Source organism: Hippopotamus amphibius, chromosome 4, assembly GCF_030028045.1.
Source record: "Hippopotamus amphibius kiboko isolate mHipAmp2 chromosome 4, mHipAmp2.hap2, whole genome shotgun sequence".
Classification (NCBI taxonomy): domain Eukaryota; kingdom Metazoa; phylum Chordata; class Mammalia; order Artiodactyla; family Hippopotamidae; genus Hippopotamus; species Hippopotamus amphibius.
Genome location: NC_080189.1, coordinates 182,252,168 through 182,268,239, shown reverse-complemented (window position 1 = coordinate 182,268,239; position 16,072 = coordinate 182,252,168). Strand labels below are relative to the sequence as shown.

Genomic DNA, 16,072 nt, shown 5'->3' with positions numbered 1-16,072 from the left:
CATTCCGTTTCTTCCCTGTGTTCTTCTGTGGTTTTCATTACCCTTTCCTAAATACCATACAACTTAAAATGTACCTGCCTCCTCGGGTTTCAGACCTCTGGCCGCCCTCTCGCTTCTCTGAAGACCCCGCCACTTGCGCTGTCTACATGACTACTGACATCTGCTCTCGAAAAATTCCACCCGAATTTCCTCAGACCCCGAGGAAGGATGCAACCTCACTGTCCACTTCCTTATTTATGATACTTTTGGCTGCCACATCTCCCAGTTTTCCCTGAGGGGGTTGCTGCTTTTGGTGGCGTTTGTTAGCTTCAAAATATTTGGGTCCTGTGCCCCCTACAAAAAAATGAAAGGAGATGTATCGGCTGCTAGAGAAATATGAACGTGTACAGCCCACTGAAAGTGTGGTTTGTCATCTGCCAAGAAACGCTTTTGGAGTCTGAAGAATTATGTATTTTTTTTCTTTTCTTTTCTCTGGGAGTGAAAATAAAACCAACAAACAAAAAAGGACAGTGGGGAGTTGGTGAGTGTCGGGAAATCTACAAAGCGATGGAAGTCTGACCAGGAGCAGGGTGTTTGGCAGGAAAGCTGGCTCCCTCCTTCAGCCAGCCGACTCTGAGCATCTCTTCCCTGCATTGTTTTTTTTTTTTTTTTTTTTTTTTTTTAATTTTTTTCCTTGTATATTTCTTTTTGAACCAACACTCACTTGTTGCTTTCTGAGCCCGTGGGTTTCTTTCTCTCATGAGGACTGGCCTCGGGTCGCCCATCTGGGTTTCTGTTTTCCTGCTGGTGTGTAGCCAGGTCTCAGGTAGAGGAATGCAAGCAGTACTCTTATGAATGGGGACGATGTGAATGAAAGGTGGGGGGGGGGGGCAACTCCAGCCCAAGCAGGGAGAAACAGCTCTGGCTTCTGGCTCTCAGCCTTGGCCGCCCATCGCAGTCACCTGGGAGTCTTAAAAAAAAAAAAAGACAGCCTGACGTTTGGCTCTCAGTGTAATTGGTCTGGGGTGCTGCCTGGGCGTCGGGGGTTTTCGAAGCTCCCTGGTGATTCTTAGATGTTGCAAAGTTTGAGAGGTACCTCTCTGGCTGACACTGCCAGGTCGGGGCTGGCCCAGTCTCTGGTGAAACCAGGATGTGTGTGGATGTGCAAGTGGTCATGTGTGTGTCCTTATGCTGAGTTGGGGGGAGATTGGCAGGAAGTAAACTTAGAAAGCAGTAAGATCAGTACCACTTAAGTGACCACCTCTGGGAGCCGCAGTGCCATTCCTGGAGCCTCAGTTTGCCCATCTGTCGCACGCAGGATGGCGGACCCCCTGCGTCCAGGAGTCGTGGGGAGGATGTGGTAGCTCTAGCATCCTGCAGCGGAGGGGCCAGCCTCTTGGTGGGGACGGGTTGGAATGAACGATGGGTGCCTGTGATTACCTAAGCCCATCTTGTCTTCTCTGCCCTCCCCCTCCCTTTGTCCTTTCTCTCTCCAGCAGAGCCCGAGCATGTGGAGGCCGCCATCCTCGAAGAAGACGAGGGTCTGGAGATAGAGGAGCCCAGCAGCCTGGGGCTGATGGTGGGTGGCCCCGACCCTGACCTGCTCACCTGTGGACAGTGTCAGATGAACTTCCCCCTGGGGGACATCCTGGTTTTTATAGAGCACAAGAAGAAGCAGTGTGGCAGCAGCCTGGGTGCCTGCTACGACAAAGGCCTGGACAAGGGCAGCCCGCCGCCCTCCTCACGCTCTGAGCTCAGGAAAGTGTCCGAGCCGGTGGAGATTGGGATCCAGGTCACCCCTGATGAAGATGACCACCTGCTCTCCCCCACGAAAGGCATCTGCCCCAAGCAGGAGAACATTGCAGGTATGGAATGTCGCACTCGCCTGGCCGCTGCCGAAGCCACCCCTTGGGTCCCAGACCCGCCCTCGCCCCTCACTCCTCACTGTGCTGGGGGCTCACCCTCTGTCCGAGGGTGTCGGTGCCGGGAGGGCCTGGGGGCTACCAGGATGGGGCCACCAGGTGGGCTCGCCCTTGCCGAGGGGCCACCATCCAGGTGACCCTCAGGAGGAGATGGGCCTGGAGCTCAGAAAGGCCCAGCGGGCTGATGGTTGCTTTGCTTCTGGCTATAGGGTACGTTGTGGGGCTTGATAGGTGGCCCGGAGTCGAGGATGGACATTCGGAAGGCTAGCTGGCTCTCCCTTGGCTGGTGTTCTTGGCTTAGTCTCTGGCTTTGGAGCCAGACAGTCTTGGGTTGGAATCTGATCTTTACAACTTGGACAAGTCAGTTTCCCCGTCTGTGAAATGGAGCGAATGAGACCTGTCTTGTAGGGGTGTTGTGAGGCTTCATGAGAGGTTGCGTGTGGGCAAGGCCTGTGGGAACCTTTCTCCTCTGCTCTCTTGGCCTCAGTTTCCCATCTGTCAAAAGAGGCCTGATCCTAGGGGTGGGTCTGGGGAGGGGTTTGTAGGAACTTGCTGGAGCACGTGCCCCTTGGGGGAGGGTGGCCACACCCTTTGGCGTGCCCGCATGGCCAGCCACCTGGACACCTGAAGAACAGGTGTAGTGGCTTATGTCCTCTGGCAGGTCTGCTTACCACAGGGAGTTTGCATCAAGTCCTCTCTAGGTCAAGGTAATGGCACACCACAGCCTCCTCCAGGGGGCCATTGCTCCATGCATCCCAGAGTGTTTGCTTCTGGTTCGTACTTCTGAGCTCAGGGCCCTGGTTGGCATGTGTTTCCTAGAAGAGGCAGCCTGTCCTGCAGCAAGACGCTATCAGTGTGCAGGTGAGGGTTCTGCGGTAGACTCTGGACCACCTCCTTCAGGGTCCGAGCTGCAGTGTCTCCATGTGTCACCAGGAGGGACAGTCCTGGCAGGTCTGGTGTGAGGCTTAAATGAGCAGAGGCTCGATAAATGCTTTTCTCCTAGGGGTCCCTTCTGGTGCTGCAGCGCACAAGCAGGTGGCCGGCTGGGAAGAGTGTGTATCCATCTACACCGTGTTTTGATCATGGAAGCCAAAACAGGCTGGACGGGCTGAGGCTTTGGGTGCTCCTTGCGGGGTGAGCCTGTTGGAATTGGGGCACTCTGCTCCCACGGGTGGGACAGATGGGTGTGGCCAGGACACCCCCCCCCCCCCATCACCCAGGAAACATTTAGTCAGCGTGATGCAGCAAGCCCAGCTGCTCTGTGGCAGCCACCTGGCGGTTCTGTGACCTTGGGCCTCCCCTTGACCATCTGTGCAGTGGGATTAATGAACTCTCTCTCCTGTGGAGAGACTGCGGTGGTACACAGATTCCTGCAGGCACTGGCTGGGCCCTGGGGAGACCCCGTAAAACCAGACTGGCCTGTGGGGCTGGCCTTCTGGTGGGTGTCCTAGCACGAAATCTCCCACGCTCTGAAGTTGCCAGGGGCATTGAGAAAAGTGTCTAACGTGTTCAGGCCAAAGTCCTGTAAACCCTGGTTTCTCAGAGAGCTGTGTAGACCTCAGTGATCCTTCCTTCGTTAGGGCCGAAGCCGTGATCGAGAAAGGTCTAGGCCCCTTTTGTCTGTGTTTCTTTTCTTTGACGCCTGAGGGATGATTTTCACCAGTGGTAATGGACACCTGGCGTCAGTGCACACAGACCTTCCAGGGTGGCTTCTGCCGATGCCATGGGCCCCATTCGTGTTTCAGTGGAAGGGATTCTGCTTTCGCCAGATCCCATGTGAATCCTCATTTCACATTGGAGGTATTTTCCAGTGAGAGGCTGAAGATCATTGTGGGCAGGTTTGTTTAAGAAAGTGGCTAAATATGATTTCATAAAAGGCAAAGTTAATCTCCAAGGCAGCTTTGTCCTCACCCGCCCAACCCCCACCCCCGGCTCCCCCACCAGTCCCCCCTCTTTTTGGGGTGTATTACTGCAGCAGCTCACGGTATTTTTATTCTGTGTGTGACGAAAGATATTCTTGGCCTTTTCTGTTCTGCAACAGGACGAATGGATTTCTTCATTCTCGAAGAAATATGTAAAAGAATCCCTTAGAAGTCTAAAGAGATATGTTTGTTCAAAGCATTTAAAATGTTATTTTAATCAAAGGCACAAGACAGTCTCCATGCTGTGTCAGCTGAAGACGGCCATTCCGTTTTAACAGCCTATCATGCTTTTTCCTTCCTAGCCTCCCTTTTTGCTTTTGCCCCTCCCTACTTTGGCACCAACTTTTCTTTTCTTTTCTTTTCTTTTTTTTAATTTAATAAAAAAAGAAAGATTAAAGAATAAAACTTCAGTGGCTCAAATGTATAAAGTCCTTTAATATGGTGGGAGCATTAATTATTTTAGCTTAATTGAATTCTGAGGACTGCAGTAGTTGCATTTTTGTAGACAAGCCCTGTTTATTATTTCTCTGTGTAGATTAACAGTAAAGGAAACACAGATAACTTTCAGTTATTTATTGTAAAATAAATGTGTCAATTCATGTGTAAAGCAAGCTGCTCAAAGATAATTGAGTCTTTATATTTTAAGAGGGGACTAGGAATCACAGGCGCTTCTCCGCCCGGGCTTCCGGAAATCCGCACAGCTGCTCCCCCAGCCCCTGGCACCGCTGGCCTCGCCCAGGCCTCTCCTGTTCCTGCTTCCTGGCCGTGGCTGCGAGGGGATGCTCTGGCCCGCACGTGCTCCACAGTTGTCTAGTCCCCAAGGCTGGCCCCTGTCGGTAGCTGGTTTGGGGGGCAGTGCTGACGCTTGGGACTTCGCCTCTGGCTTGGCTGTCGGAAGCAAGGTGCCCTGGAGCCTACAGTCCGAGTGTGCTCCAGACAGGCATGTCTCAACTCTCCTCTTGCCAGGTGCTTCTAGACGCCGGGCTCCAGAGATGGATGGGCAGGGCTGACCTGTAAATATGTGGGATCTCTTCCACCATTAAGGGCATCCCCAGGGTGAGAACCACACTGGAATTCTGTCAGTCGCTACACCAGGGTTGGACCCTTTCCTTGGGATGGTATTCTGCAGATGGGTATAAAGGGAATAGTTAACTATTCCTTCCCCCCCCCCTTTTTTTAAATGAGAGTGGAAGAAGAATGTTTCTGAAGCCTTGTCTTCTGGAGGGCATTCATTTATTCATTCATTCATTCAACAGCTGAGCACTTACTGTTCTTCCCCAGCCCTGGACGCCCCACCAGAGGCGAACCCCCAGTGGTTTGAGCATGGTGGGAGGGTGGCCATCTGGGCTGCTGCTCTGTCCTGCCTGGGGGACACGGCCAGAGTGCGAGCAGCCTTAACCCTTGATGTGTGCGGTCGAGGTCCGGGGCCTTGACCGTGTGCTGTGGGCAGAGGAGGTCCTTGGAGCTCGTGTCCAAGGCCCATCTGCAGATAGAGGGCTGGCGTTGGTCAGAGGTAGGGGCTTTGGCTGGAGGTCTGACTCAGGGGCAGGCATCTGATACGTGCCTGCCTGTATAGCCATTTCTTTATGTTCCTTCAGATGCCTTTCTGCTGCGTTCTCCTCGCTTCTGTGGAGGGTTTGGATGGAGTTCGGGGGCCCTTCCATCAAGGGGAGCAGGAGTAGTAAACCCTTGGAGGGGAGATGAGCGGGGTCCAGGCTTTCCAAGGAGTGTGAGTCTCCAAGCTGTTATCTGGGATGGGCGTCTTGGGGAGGGGTGAGGAGAAGGTGGATTTTGGGGTGTCTGGGTTTGAGGCCTGCACTGGAGAGCCCAAGTCTGAGCCCCACCCTGCTGCCTGCCAGCCTCTTGCAGTGTGACTTGACCTTTTGTGCTTCAGTTTCCTCATCTGGGAACGTACTTAACAATAAGTGTGACATTTAAATGATGTGTGCCTGGTGCACGGTGCGTGTGCTACAGGTATGAGCGCCCTTCCGTCACGGGTGCTCTGCTCTCTCCCTGGCTCCGTCATCTCCCGGTGTTAGTGACTGTAGGTCTCCCTGGGATCGGGGAGACACTTCCATGGGGTCCTGAGGATGCCACCATCAGAAACAACCTCAGGACGACTGTCATGTGTCCCATCCGGTGTGTCGCCCCTCCTTCGCCTATCTTCAGTCACATTACTGTCATAGGGTGACAGCTCCGAGGGCAGGTCGCCCTGGGGGTGGGGTCTGGAGGGTTGAAGGAGCACGGGCTCTGGTGCTCGTTGGCCGGGGTGGGATTCCCGCACTCACCCAGGCAAGTCACTTCACTTTTCTGGGCCTCAGTTTCCTCATCTGCACCCACCTTTTTGGCTTCACGCTTAGAATTCAAGGAGATGAGGGTGTTAAGCGCCCATCTAGCACAGGGTCTGGCCTCAGGTAGACCACTGAGAAGTGGAAGCATCTAGAAATCTTTTCAAAGAGCGTGGACCCCGCCTGGCGGCATGAGGTGCTTGCTTTTCTAAGTCAGAATCCTGAAAATGGATTCTGGCTATCTCTCTCAGTCATTCCCTCCAGATTCCTGCTTAGAATTCTCATCTTATAGCCCCAATCCCAGGTATTTCGTTTGTGTATTATCACCCCTTCCGTAACCGGACGAAGCTGTCACGGGAGGTACGAACCATTAGCTTTTGCCTTTTTTTTTTTTTTTGGCTCCTCCCCCCAAATCCCAAATGTCAGATTTCTGGAGAAATGCAGGAGACAGGCAGCAGGTGACAGGAGGTGGCAGGTCCCCCTGGAGGAGGTGGCGGGCAGGTCCCTGCCGTGACGGCTCCACCTGCTTGTATGTCTTTATTGGGACCGGGAAGGGCCAGGGATGTGCCTGGGGGTGGGGGGCTGGGTTCACATAGCAGGCGGGGCACAACCCAGGGCTTTGGTTTGGGGTCCCAGGGACAACATGTGTTGCAGAAAAGGGCTTCTGCTCAGCTGGAGGATTTACATGCTGCTCTGAGAACAGTCATTTCAGACTGTAAAAAATAAATACAGGAAGTGTGAAAAAAAGAATATTAGCTTGGCCAGTGGGAGAAACTAAATAACTCGCTTGTGCTGGAAACTGGAGATAAACCCCACTTGCAGGTTGTCTTAAAAAACTTGCATTTGATATATTTAGAGTTGTTATTTTCCCTTCAAATTAAGATTAGTTAAATCCATGTGTGTTGTGGCATGTATTATCTTTTTTATTATTAAATCGTGACAGCTAATTATTAGTTCTGTCTGCACCAAGGAGTCGTGGAGTGTTCTGTCTGAGGGACATGGCCCCGGGCTCAGGCTGGGGTGCTGGGCATTGCAGGGCCGACCTCAGAGCTTGGGCAGGGCCTGTGGGTGGTGGGGAAGAGGGGGCCAACCTGATCACCCATACCGTGCTAGGTGCTTTTCTTGGGTTATCTCACCTTGAAATAAATGTCAGTCTTGAAACAGATACTGTTAACCCCACTCTGAAATTTCTAATCCCACTTTGAGCTGGGGCTCAGAGAGGTTAAGGGACTTCCTCAAGGTCACACAGCAAAGCAGAATCAGACTCAGTTCCGCCTGGCTTTCTCAGATAGCACAGGGTATGGAGGCTTTTAGGGAGAGGTATTCTAATTCTGCCTGGCTGGTGGAGCCATTGGTGGCAGGCACTACCTCTAGAGCCCATTCAAGGTGGTCTTTGAAGCCTGTCCCAGGTATGACCCTTGCAGATACTGCCAGGAGCCCTCAGGCCCCCAGAAATCTTGACGCACAGTCCCAGCCATCCTCATACAGTTGCCCATACTTCCTGGTGAAAGTTTGAGAGAGGCGGGTGGCAGAAAAGCAAGCAATAAAATGTGACTTCAGACGGACCAGGGCTGGAATTTGGGTTTTGTATGACCTACAGCCAAATGTTCACCTTTCCAAATCTCGGTTTCCTGTAAAATGGAGATACTCTTTCTTCCTGTTCAGGCTGGTTATAAGGTTTGCTTTAGACAACGTATGGATATATACTAGGTCCCTGTGGATTCTGAACTGTTATAACAGAGTCGCCAGTGGGGTGCACGGGGGTTCTGACCTCCTGGCCTGAGCTGGAAGGATCTCTTTGCTAATTCCCCATTCTTGCCTGTTAAGAGACTTGTCTGAACTTGTGAAACTGGTTGTTGGCAGGGCTGAGTCCAGACCCCAGTTATCTTGAATAGGGACAGGTGACCTTTGGCCACACCAGGCTGCCCAGCCCTGCAGCTCGAAGCAAGCCATTTCCCCTCGCTGAGTCCTGGTGTCCTAACCTGTAAACGAGGTTGAGCGGTCCCTGTCCTGCCGGCCTCCCAGGGAGGCAGGAGACGGCAGGTACCTTTGTAAACTGTCCAAACGTGGCAAAGAGTGGCAGCAGCTACACAACGTGTCTGTAGCCCTGAGTTGTAGTTGAAAGTTGTATTGAATTAAGAAGAAGACACAAAATGCCTGTCAGCTAAAGGGTCTTTTTTTTCCCCATGTTAGGTTTGGGACCTCATTATCTGTGATGTATATGGGTGGATCCCTGCTTCCAGCAACAGTGCAGGAAAGGGGAAGCAACGTAAAGGAAGAGAGTGAGAGAAAAAGGCACTGGGCTCCCAAGTGGAGAAACTAACCAACGTTCAGCCTCAATGATTATTATTATTATTATTAGGGTTTTTATTTGACAGTAAATAGTTAGCAGTTGACTTAAGTTTTTTATTAGACATTTGACGGCCCCCTCCCCCCCCCCCCCCCCCCGCCAATTTTCATGCCTGACTAATGCATAACCAGCAGCTCTAGAATCTCTTTGGAGTGGGCTCTACGTCAGTAAGTTATATAAATAAGGCAGCCTGGCTGTCACCCCCTGTGCGCTTGGATTCCTCTTTTCACCGAGGAGACAATAAGACTGAGTTTGTCATATTTGGATTTTTAATTTAACACATCCTTATTAGAACTTACAATGTGCCAGTCACTGTTTGAAGGGCTTTACACGTATTGACCGATTTAATCCTCCTAGCAACCTCACTTTACAGAAGAGGAAACCGAAGCACAGAGATATTGTCACTTGCCCAAGGTCACACAGCCAGTGAGCAGGGGCCCAAGGGGTAAACTCCGGCAGTCATGCTCTTTCCTGTGGTGAGGCGTGTGTTGCCCGTCGTCATATTTCATCCCACATTCCCATCCATTGTCTCCGCCCCACTAAGGCAGTAAATCAGATATTACTTTCATTTTGTAGTTGAGGAAACCGAGTCATAGAGAAGTTAGGCACCTTGCACAGCCACCCTGTGAGTCAGTGGCACTGTTGTGTCTAGAAACTAGGCTCTTGACTACCAGCCAGTGACCTTCACAGGGTGGCATGGGGATCATCTCCAGGGACCCCAGGCCCCCTGGGGTTCATGGGGGTCTGTAACTGTGGCTGGCACGGGCCCCTCCTGCTCCCGATTTCCACCCTAAGGGTGAAGCTCCGTGATGGCACTTGGGGTCTAGTGTGGGATGAAGGAATCAGGACAGTGGACCTCCCAGCCTCGTCTTAGGTACGTCTGTGGATTTTGTGCCTACTGCTGTCTGTGCAAAACCCGTCTTATTAGGAGCTGGCCCCTACCCAGGGTAGGGTGAGTAACAGGCAGGTGGGCTTATCGCATGCAGTGTGGGGAGGGGCAGGCTCCAAACCTGTGGCCCGCATGCTCTGTGACCTTGAGCAGACCCTACCCCTCTCTGGGCCTGAGCTTCCTTAGCCGAAATACAAGGAGGAGCCACCAGTGGTTCCTAACAGCTGCAGGAGCCTGGCAGCAGGGTAGCGGCTGGGCTCCAACTTTCCACCTAGATTTCCTTCCCTTTTTTATTTTTTGCTTTTAAGAAGCCAAAAAGTTTAATTTTATTGAGTAAAACAAGTTCACTCAGGGACTTTCCTCATTTGTTACATATTGGGCTTAGGAAGTAAGTTTTCTTTGAAGAAATTGGTGGCTGAAAATGAAAACCATTACACTAAACGATAAACAGAGTCTCTTTCTGCTGCAAGCTGTGAAGATTCTTCTGGGGGGAATTGGTGCTGCATGGTGAGCTTGATGGAGTTTAGGCTCTGGGTCCCTTGAGTGCCCAGGCCCCTTCTGGACACTGTCCCTGATATTGTAGATGTGGTTTGGTGTTTGTTTTTTGGTTAAGAGGACACCTCCCCCCCCCCCCCCCCCCCCCCGCCCCAGTTGTACAAACTTCAGGCCCTACAAAAATCTGGACCCATCCTTGCCAGGCACTGCTAGGTGGCAGCCAGTGATCTAAGGAGGGAGGGGTGTCAGCTTTGCTGGACTTGAGCCCAGGGAGGAGCTCCAGATGGCAGGGTGGGTCAGGACCTGGAGACCCTGAGCTGGACTCAGGGGTGGGGAGGCCGTTTTGGAGAAGGCAAGGCTTCACTTTATTTTGTTTTTAAGTGGGTTTCCTTAGGGTGCTCTTCATGGTCCACTGGTTTTGATCTGGAGCATCCTTGGGGTGCTCAGGAAGGAGGCGTCTGTGCTGAGGCTGGGTGGGTGTGGGAGGGGGAGGCCTGGGAGGGAGAAGTGGGACCATGTGAATGAAAGGAAGGTCTGGGAGAGGTGCTGCCTGCTGCTGCTGCTCAGACAGCATGGCAACTGGGACCCCAGGCTCTTTTGAGTGGAAAAACAGCAACAAAAGGGCCTGTTGTTGGAGGCGAGAAGTCAGAAGCCACCCCTCCTCATGTGGAGAGGAGAAGGAAGTTATTTGGATGTACAGCCTAGGGTGGGGTGCATCCCCCAGCCTGAGGCAGCCAGCTGGTTCTCTAAGCCAAGGAAGTGTTTGATCAGGGCTGCTTACCCTGGCTGAGTATCCTGGGCAGCTTCCATGGCCTTCAGGTTGCACGTGTGGACACAGCCTTAGGTGCAGGGTGAATCCAGAGTCAGAGGTGCCAGCAGGTGCATGGGTCCTCTCCCACCCAAGATGAACCCACATGTGCAGAGTCGCGCGGCCTTACAGCCCCAGTGCCTGGGCTGTGATGGAGCAGAGGAAGGACGCCTGTCTATCCCAGCAGTGTCCAGAAAACAGGTTTGTTCTCCTGCTATCAGGTAGCAAAGGGATCCTTGAAAGTAGTGGAGAAAACACTGGCTTTATTTCAAACGCTTTTCTTAGGCCAGAGCATGGCATCTGGAGGGTATAGCTCCCAGCTGGGTTCTAGGGGTCCTCCTCTGGGGCTGGGGGCTCGGCACTGCCTGTCCTGGGCTCAGCGTGACCACAGTTGTGTAAGGTTCTTCCTCTCCCTTAAGGAGAAACAGGACACACCTTTGATGACCCCCTCCCACCCCAGCAACTGGCTAAAACCGTTGAGGTTGGTAGACCCCACAAAACTAAGTTCTCCAAGGGAGCCACAGTGGATTCTTTCCCCTCCCACCCGGAGTTCAAAGCCAGCCAATTAAGAAATCTAAACAGTGTGGTCTTCTCCCTGCATCATTGACATCACTGGCTTGTAAAACTTTCCCTGCAAAGGCGGCGAGGCGACTTTATTCGCTGGGAAAAAGAAGTATGTAATTTTCCTGACCTGATCTTTGCTTGGGAGGGAAGGGGAGAGAGAAACAAACGGGGCCCAAACAGCAAACAAGGTCCACCCTCTGGCGTCCGGGTCGTGCTGCCCGGAGCACCGGAGTTCCATACACCAAAAGCAGCCTGTTGTGGGGATGCCTGACTCCCAGAGGATGCGAGGCTGCCCTGAGCTTTGGGGCCTGGGTCGTTGGCGCATTATGGGGGAACGTGGGAAGATGGACATCGAAATCCTCCCCACTCTAACACTGAACCCCTTTTCCGCTCCCATGAAAGCAGGCGCCACCTGCCTCACCACTAATGCAATTTCCCGTGTGTCCCGACGGTTGCAACGTGTAAGACTCCTCTGGCCCCTCTCCAGATCTCCAGCGACTCCCTCACCCCCCAGCTTAGTCCCCTCGCCTCTCCCGGACGGTGCGCACCACCTGCAAATCATCCCCTCCCCCGTGGGAGCGGGCTCCTCCTGCCACGCCGGCGGGGGACTTCAGGCTCCGCCCCCCGGGGGGCCTCCAAGGTTGGGGTCCGTTAGTCTCCCTTCCCTGCCAAGACCAGGCCCACAAGGGCCTTTTCCGCGGCGGGTGGTGCAGAGCTCAGGCAGGGGCGCGGGGGCGGCCCGCACCCCCAGACCCGGTAGGGGAAATGGGCGGACACCCTGGCAACTTCGTGCCGGCTCTGGGGGGGCCTCCCCTGCGGTCGGTGCCCCTCTTCTGGCCGGCCCTGGTCCAGCCGGGGGTGCAGAGGCTCTGCGCGAGCCTTTGGGCGCGTCTGGCCCCCGCCGGGCAGCCGCGCTCACCGAGTCTCCAGCGGCCTCTCCGGCCTGCGCCCCGGGCGCGCGGCTGTGCGACCATCAGCCACTCCTTCCTGCCCTCCCGGCCCCTGGCCGCCGCGCACGTAGACTGTCTTCCATGGGCGGGAGGGCCGAGGGGGCTCCAGGTCCATGCATAATTCGGGGGCTTAATGGGCCAGCTGCCCGAGCTGGGCGGCGAGGGGCGGGCGGAGGCGCAGCTGACCCTGCCCGCGTCTGGCCTCACCGCGAAGGCGCGCTCCTTTCTTCCTCCCGTGACAGCTCCCCTCCCCCTCTCGGCCTGGGTCCGGGGAAGGCGTGGGGGCGGGCGAGTCGTCTGGTTAGCCAAGGGGAGGGGGCTTCCTTCGTGCGTCCGTGCAACTTTTCCTTGGGGGCGGAGGCGAGCAGTGAATTGGAGACGCCCCAGGACCCGGCTTCTGAAGGAGCCCAGGGAGTTGGAATCCAGGTTTCTTCTGAGCACTTTGCAGCCCTTGAGTCTTTCTTTCCGAGACCCTCCCCCCGGCCTCCGCCCCCCGGCCCCTGGCGGCCCCCTGCTCCGAAGCCGCCCGGCGAGTTCGCCTCTGGCTCCAGGCCAGCCCTCTTCCCTGGCAGCGCGCGGAGATGGATGGAGGCGGAGACCCAAGGTCAAGGGCGGGGAGGCCGCGGGCCTGGGGCCCCTTTGTGAGCGCAGGGCCGCCCCTCCTCCAACCGCCGCCGCCGCCCCCTCCCCAGACCCCCGGCGTGCGCCGGCTCTGGTGACCTTCCCGGGCGTGGGGAATTGCATTTCAGGACCCCTGAAAACTCCTGCCAGTGGTCCCCCTCCCCGCACCGCCTCCTCGGCTGGGGTGGCATTCCTTCCCGGGCGTAGGTCCCAGGTCTTGGGAGCGCCTGGGGATCCCCTTTCCTCCTCCGCCTATGCTCTGGAGGGTCGTACCGCCCCACTCGACCCGCCTTGGCCCGACAGAGTCCTGCAGTTCCCTAGGTCCAGGTGAGGCCCGGTTGGAAGGCGCTTGTTCCAAGAGTTCCCTTGTGCATTTTGTGTCCATCCGGGGCCAAAAGCCCTGTCCAAAAGTGCTTTTCTTTGGAGTTTTGTTTTGTTTTGTTTTTGCGGGGGAGGGGAGGGAGTCTGCTTTTCTGGAGGGAATTCCTAGGGCTGGGATTTTGTGTTTTCCCAATTGTGTGGGAATGGAACCCTCCACTAGAAAGGGGCACAAAGCCTTCTGGAATTACAGGGAATTAATGTCAGTCCTTCTTCCAGCCCGACCTCTTACAGTAACCCCCCCAAAGAGAGTTTGAATGCAAATGGTCACCTTGCTAGGAGTCTCTCTTTATTTTTGCTTCCTAAAAATTGGCCTCCAATTGTTTAAAGCACTCCAACAGGCCCTTAAAGACCCAGAAAAGCATTGGTTGGACGCCCAATGTATTTACCGCAAAGCTCTTAAGAGGATGTTCAAACATTTTCCCAAAGCTGTTGCTCTGGAAATAAAAATGTATGCTGTTTGCCTATAGAAGATTAAAAGTTTACCTTCACCATGACAGCTTTTCTAGCTAGAATTGGAACCATGTCTCTATTTTCCATTATTCAGAAATAGGTCTGAACCAAGCGGAATATATTTGCTGTAACAGGAGTCAAGGTAATTTCAAAAATATATATATACATATATATTTATGGTTTGGGCTGACCCAAATCATAACAGAATATTAATATGGCACTTTCTGTGCTCTCAAAGGCTGAAGTATTTTGTAAACAATGCCTTTGTGGCATTTGAAGTAAGAGTTGATCTTAAAAAATCTCAGATTTAGTTTACCCGAACTTTGAGCAGCTAGCTTTTCTGCTGAAGGCATTTGTCATTTTTTTTTTTTGAAAGGCCTGCGGAAGAGGTAACAAATTCAACACTTGGGAACTCAAAGCTGCTGCCAGTCCTGGACAGGAAGGTTTTCATATCTGCCTGAACTTGCTCGTTGATTTCTCAGACGTCCATTTATAACAGTTCTAACAAGATAGAATCTGCCTTTGAATATCTGTAAATACGGGTAAAGATCACAATCCCACACTCGTCACGGTCCAGGACTGAAGAGGCAGATCCTCGTGTTTGATTAATATTTATGTTACCGGATTTCTTTACAGAGAGAAAGATGAAACACTAATTATGGGTGTGTATTCGAGGGGCCTCGTCCTGGGTCTCTGCAGTTCCTTTACAGAGATGTCCATTTCAGGATTTTTGGAGGCAAGGTGTGTGTGGGGGGCAGGGAGGGCGGGGTGGTGGTGGTGGTGGTTGTTCATGTTTGGCTTGCAAGACAGGGAAACGTGTGATTGGCTGATTTAATGGCTGTCATGGGGAGGCCACCTTATTTCTGTTTTCTTTATTTTGAGGACTCAACAATGATACAAATTATGAGTGATTTCTCCCTCTAGTTTTTGTTTAAGGCTTGAGTCAGAGTGGTGGAAGGTTCTCGTTCAGAATCCTTGAAGAGAGCTCGCAGCTCCTCTGGGTCCTCTCCCTCCTCTAGGGGGAGGACACACACCTTTCTGTGTCCCAGTGGCAGGTTGGGCTGCCTTTGCGGCATGCTGTTGTTCTGAGCCGTGCGACAGGTCTGCAGGGCACAGGTGACTAGCCTTGCCTTGATCAGGAGCCATGTGTGTAAGATTTGCTTGAATATGGGAGATTTTGTCTGCTGGATCGTGTAGAAATACCCATGGAATTGGTAGCCAAAGGGATCCCGGGGAGGCCTCCTCCGGAGGTGCAGTTAAGCAGCTTCAATTTTATGACGCTGAGCATTCTAGACTTTCTTAGAGGATTTTCTGAGGATCATGGCCTCCCCAGGCAGCAGCTGAGTCTGGGTTAGGCGTGTGACCTGTACCTGCTGTTGCTGATGGGCTTGGGGCCGTGTTGAAGCATCCTAGGTGTAGGCACAGACCTGCAAGTCTGAAATGGGCTTGTTCCTCAACAGCCCAGGGCAAGCCAGTCCATCTCTTCCTTTCTTCATCTGTAAAATGGGGCTATCCAATTGTTTATGCTCCTCTGCCGTCCAGACTTGAAAACAAACCATTCTGGAGGAGTGAAGTAATTGCTGATGGCAAGGACATCATAAAAGTGTAGACTCTTCTTGTTTAGTCCACGGGGACAGGGTGACTAACCTGCAAAAGGGAAAGGAATCAAGTAGCTACTTGTGTAGCCTGTCGTTTTCAGTGCAAGGGGGAAGAATGGGGGGATTTAGGAGGGGCGTGAGGGCCAGGACTTGAATTTCCAATTTAGGACCTAATACCAATAGGAAACACCTCTCCCCATCCCCACTCATTTTGGGGAGCTGCCCGCCTCTTCCTCAGCTCCTTGTTATTGTTGGGGACTGTGGTTCAGAACCCTAATACAGAGTTGTTGTCCTTGACCTGAATGAGCCAGAGGAGGTATCTTTCCTGGCATTTGGTGTCTGGCCCCAGGAGAGGAATGGGGCAAAGGGAGTGTAGATTTGGGTTGGGGAGGAATGCATACAGCAGGCAGCCTTTAAGTGCACAGTCTTGCTAGGCGCAGGGGAGGAAGGAGCTCGGAGCACACTGGTGAGGACATTCTCGGTTCGCTGTACCACCCCGCGTCTCAAAGCTAACAAAAAATGGCATTAGGCCCACTGAGCACACAGCTGGCTGCGCTGAAATGGTACCTTCACAGGGGAAATGGGAGGCCCCAAGTGTCCTGTTGGGGCTTCATCTTACTTTTTTGTTGTTGTTTTTCTTTTGAAGAGGCTTGGATTCTTTATTCCAGCAAATGCTGAATGACTTGAATTCGACTTTTAATAGGAATCACCTCTGGCAAGGCCCCAAACCTCTGGCTTAACAGTTTTGCTAGTCGGCAAACACGGGATGCTTTCTTTATGGATAGAGTTGGTTCACCCCAGGAGGGTCAAGACCCCAGGCTTGAGGGTGGGGGTGGAGGTGGGAGTGTGGCACTC

At 53.2% G+C, this 16,072-nt stretch overlaps 1 protein-coding gene across 10 annotated transcripts in view; it reads left to right on the top strand.

Moving 5' to 3' along the window:
• The window catches only part of BCL11B (BCL11 transcription factor B), a 95,872-nt gene that overhangs the window by 14,168 nt on the left and 65,632 nt on the right, over nt 1-16,072 (top strand). For 5 of the 10 annotated variants that reach the window (XM_057731639.1, XM_057731644.1, XM_057731641.1 and 2 more), the window contains one exon: nt 1,476-1,844. The exons of 2 other annotated variants lie outside the window; for them this stretch is intronic. In XM_057731639.1, the coding sequence (XP_057587622.1) occupies nt 1,476-1,844 (369 nt within the window). The remainder of the gene's footprint in view (nt 1-1,475; nt 1,845-16,072) is intronic. 3 more of the 10 variants (XM_057731647.1, XM_057731643.1, XM_057731645.1) reach the window with 1 other exon arrangement.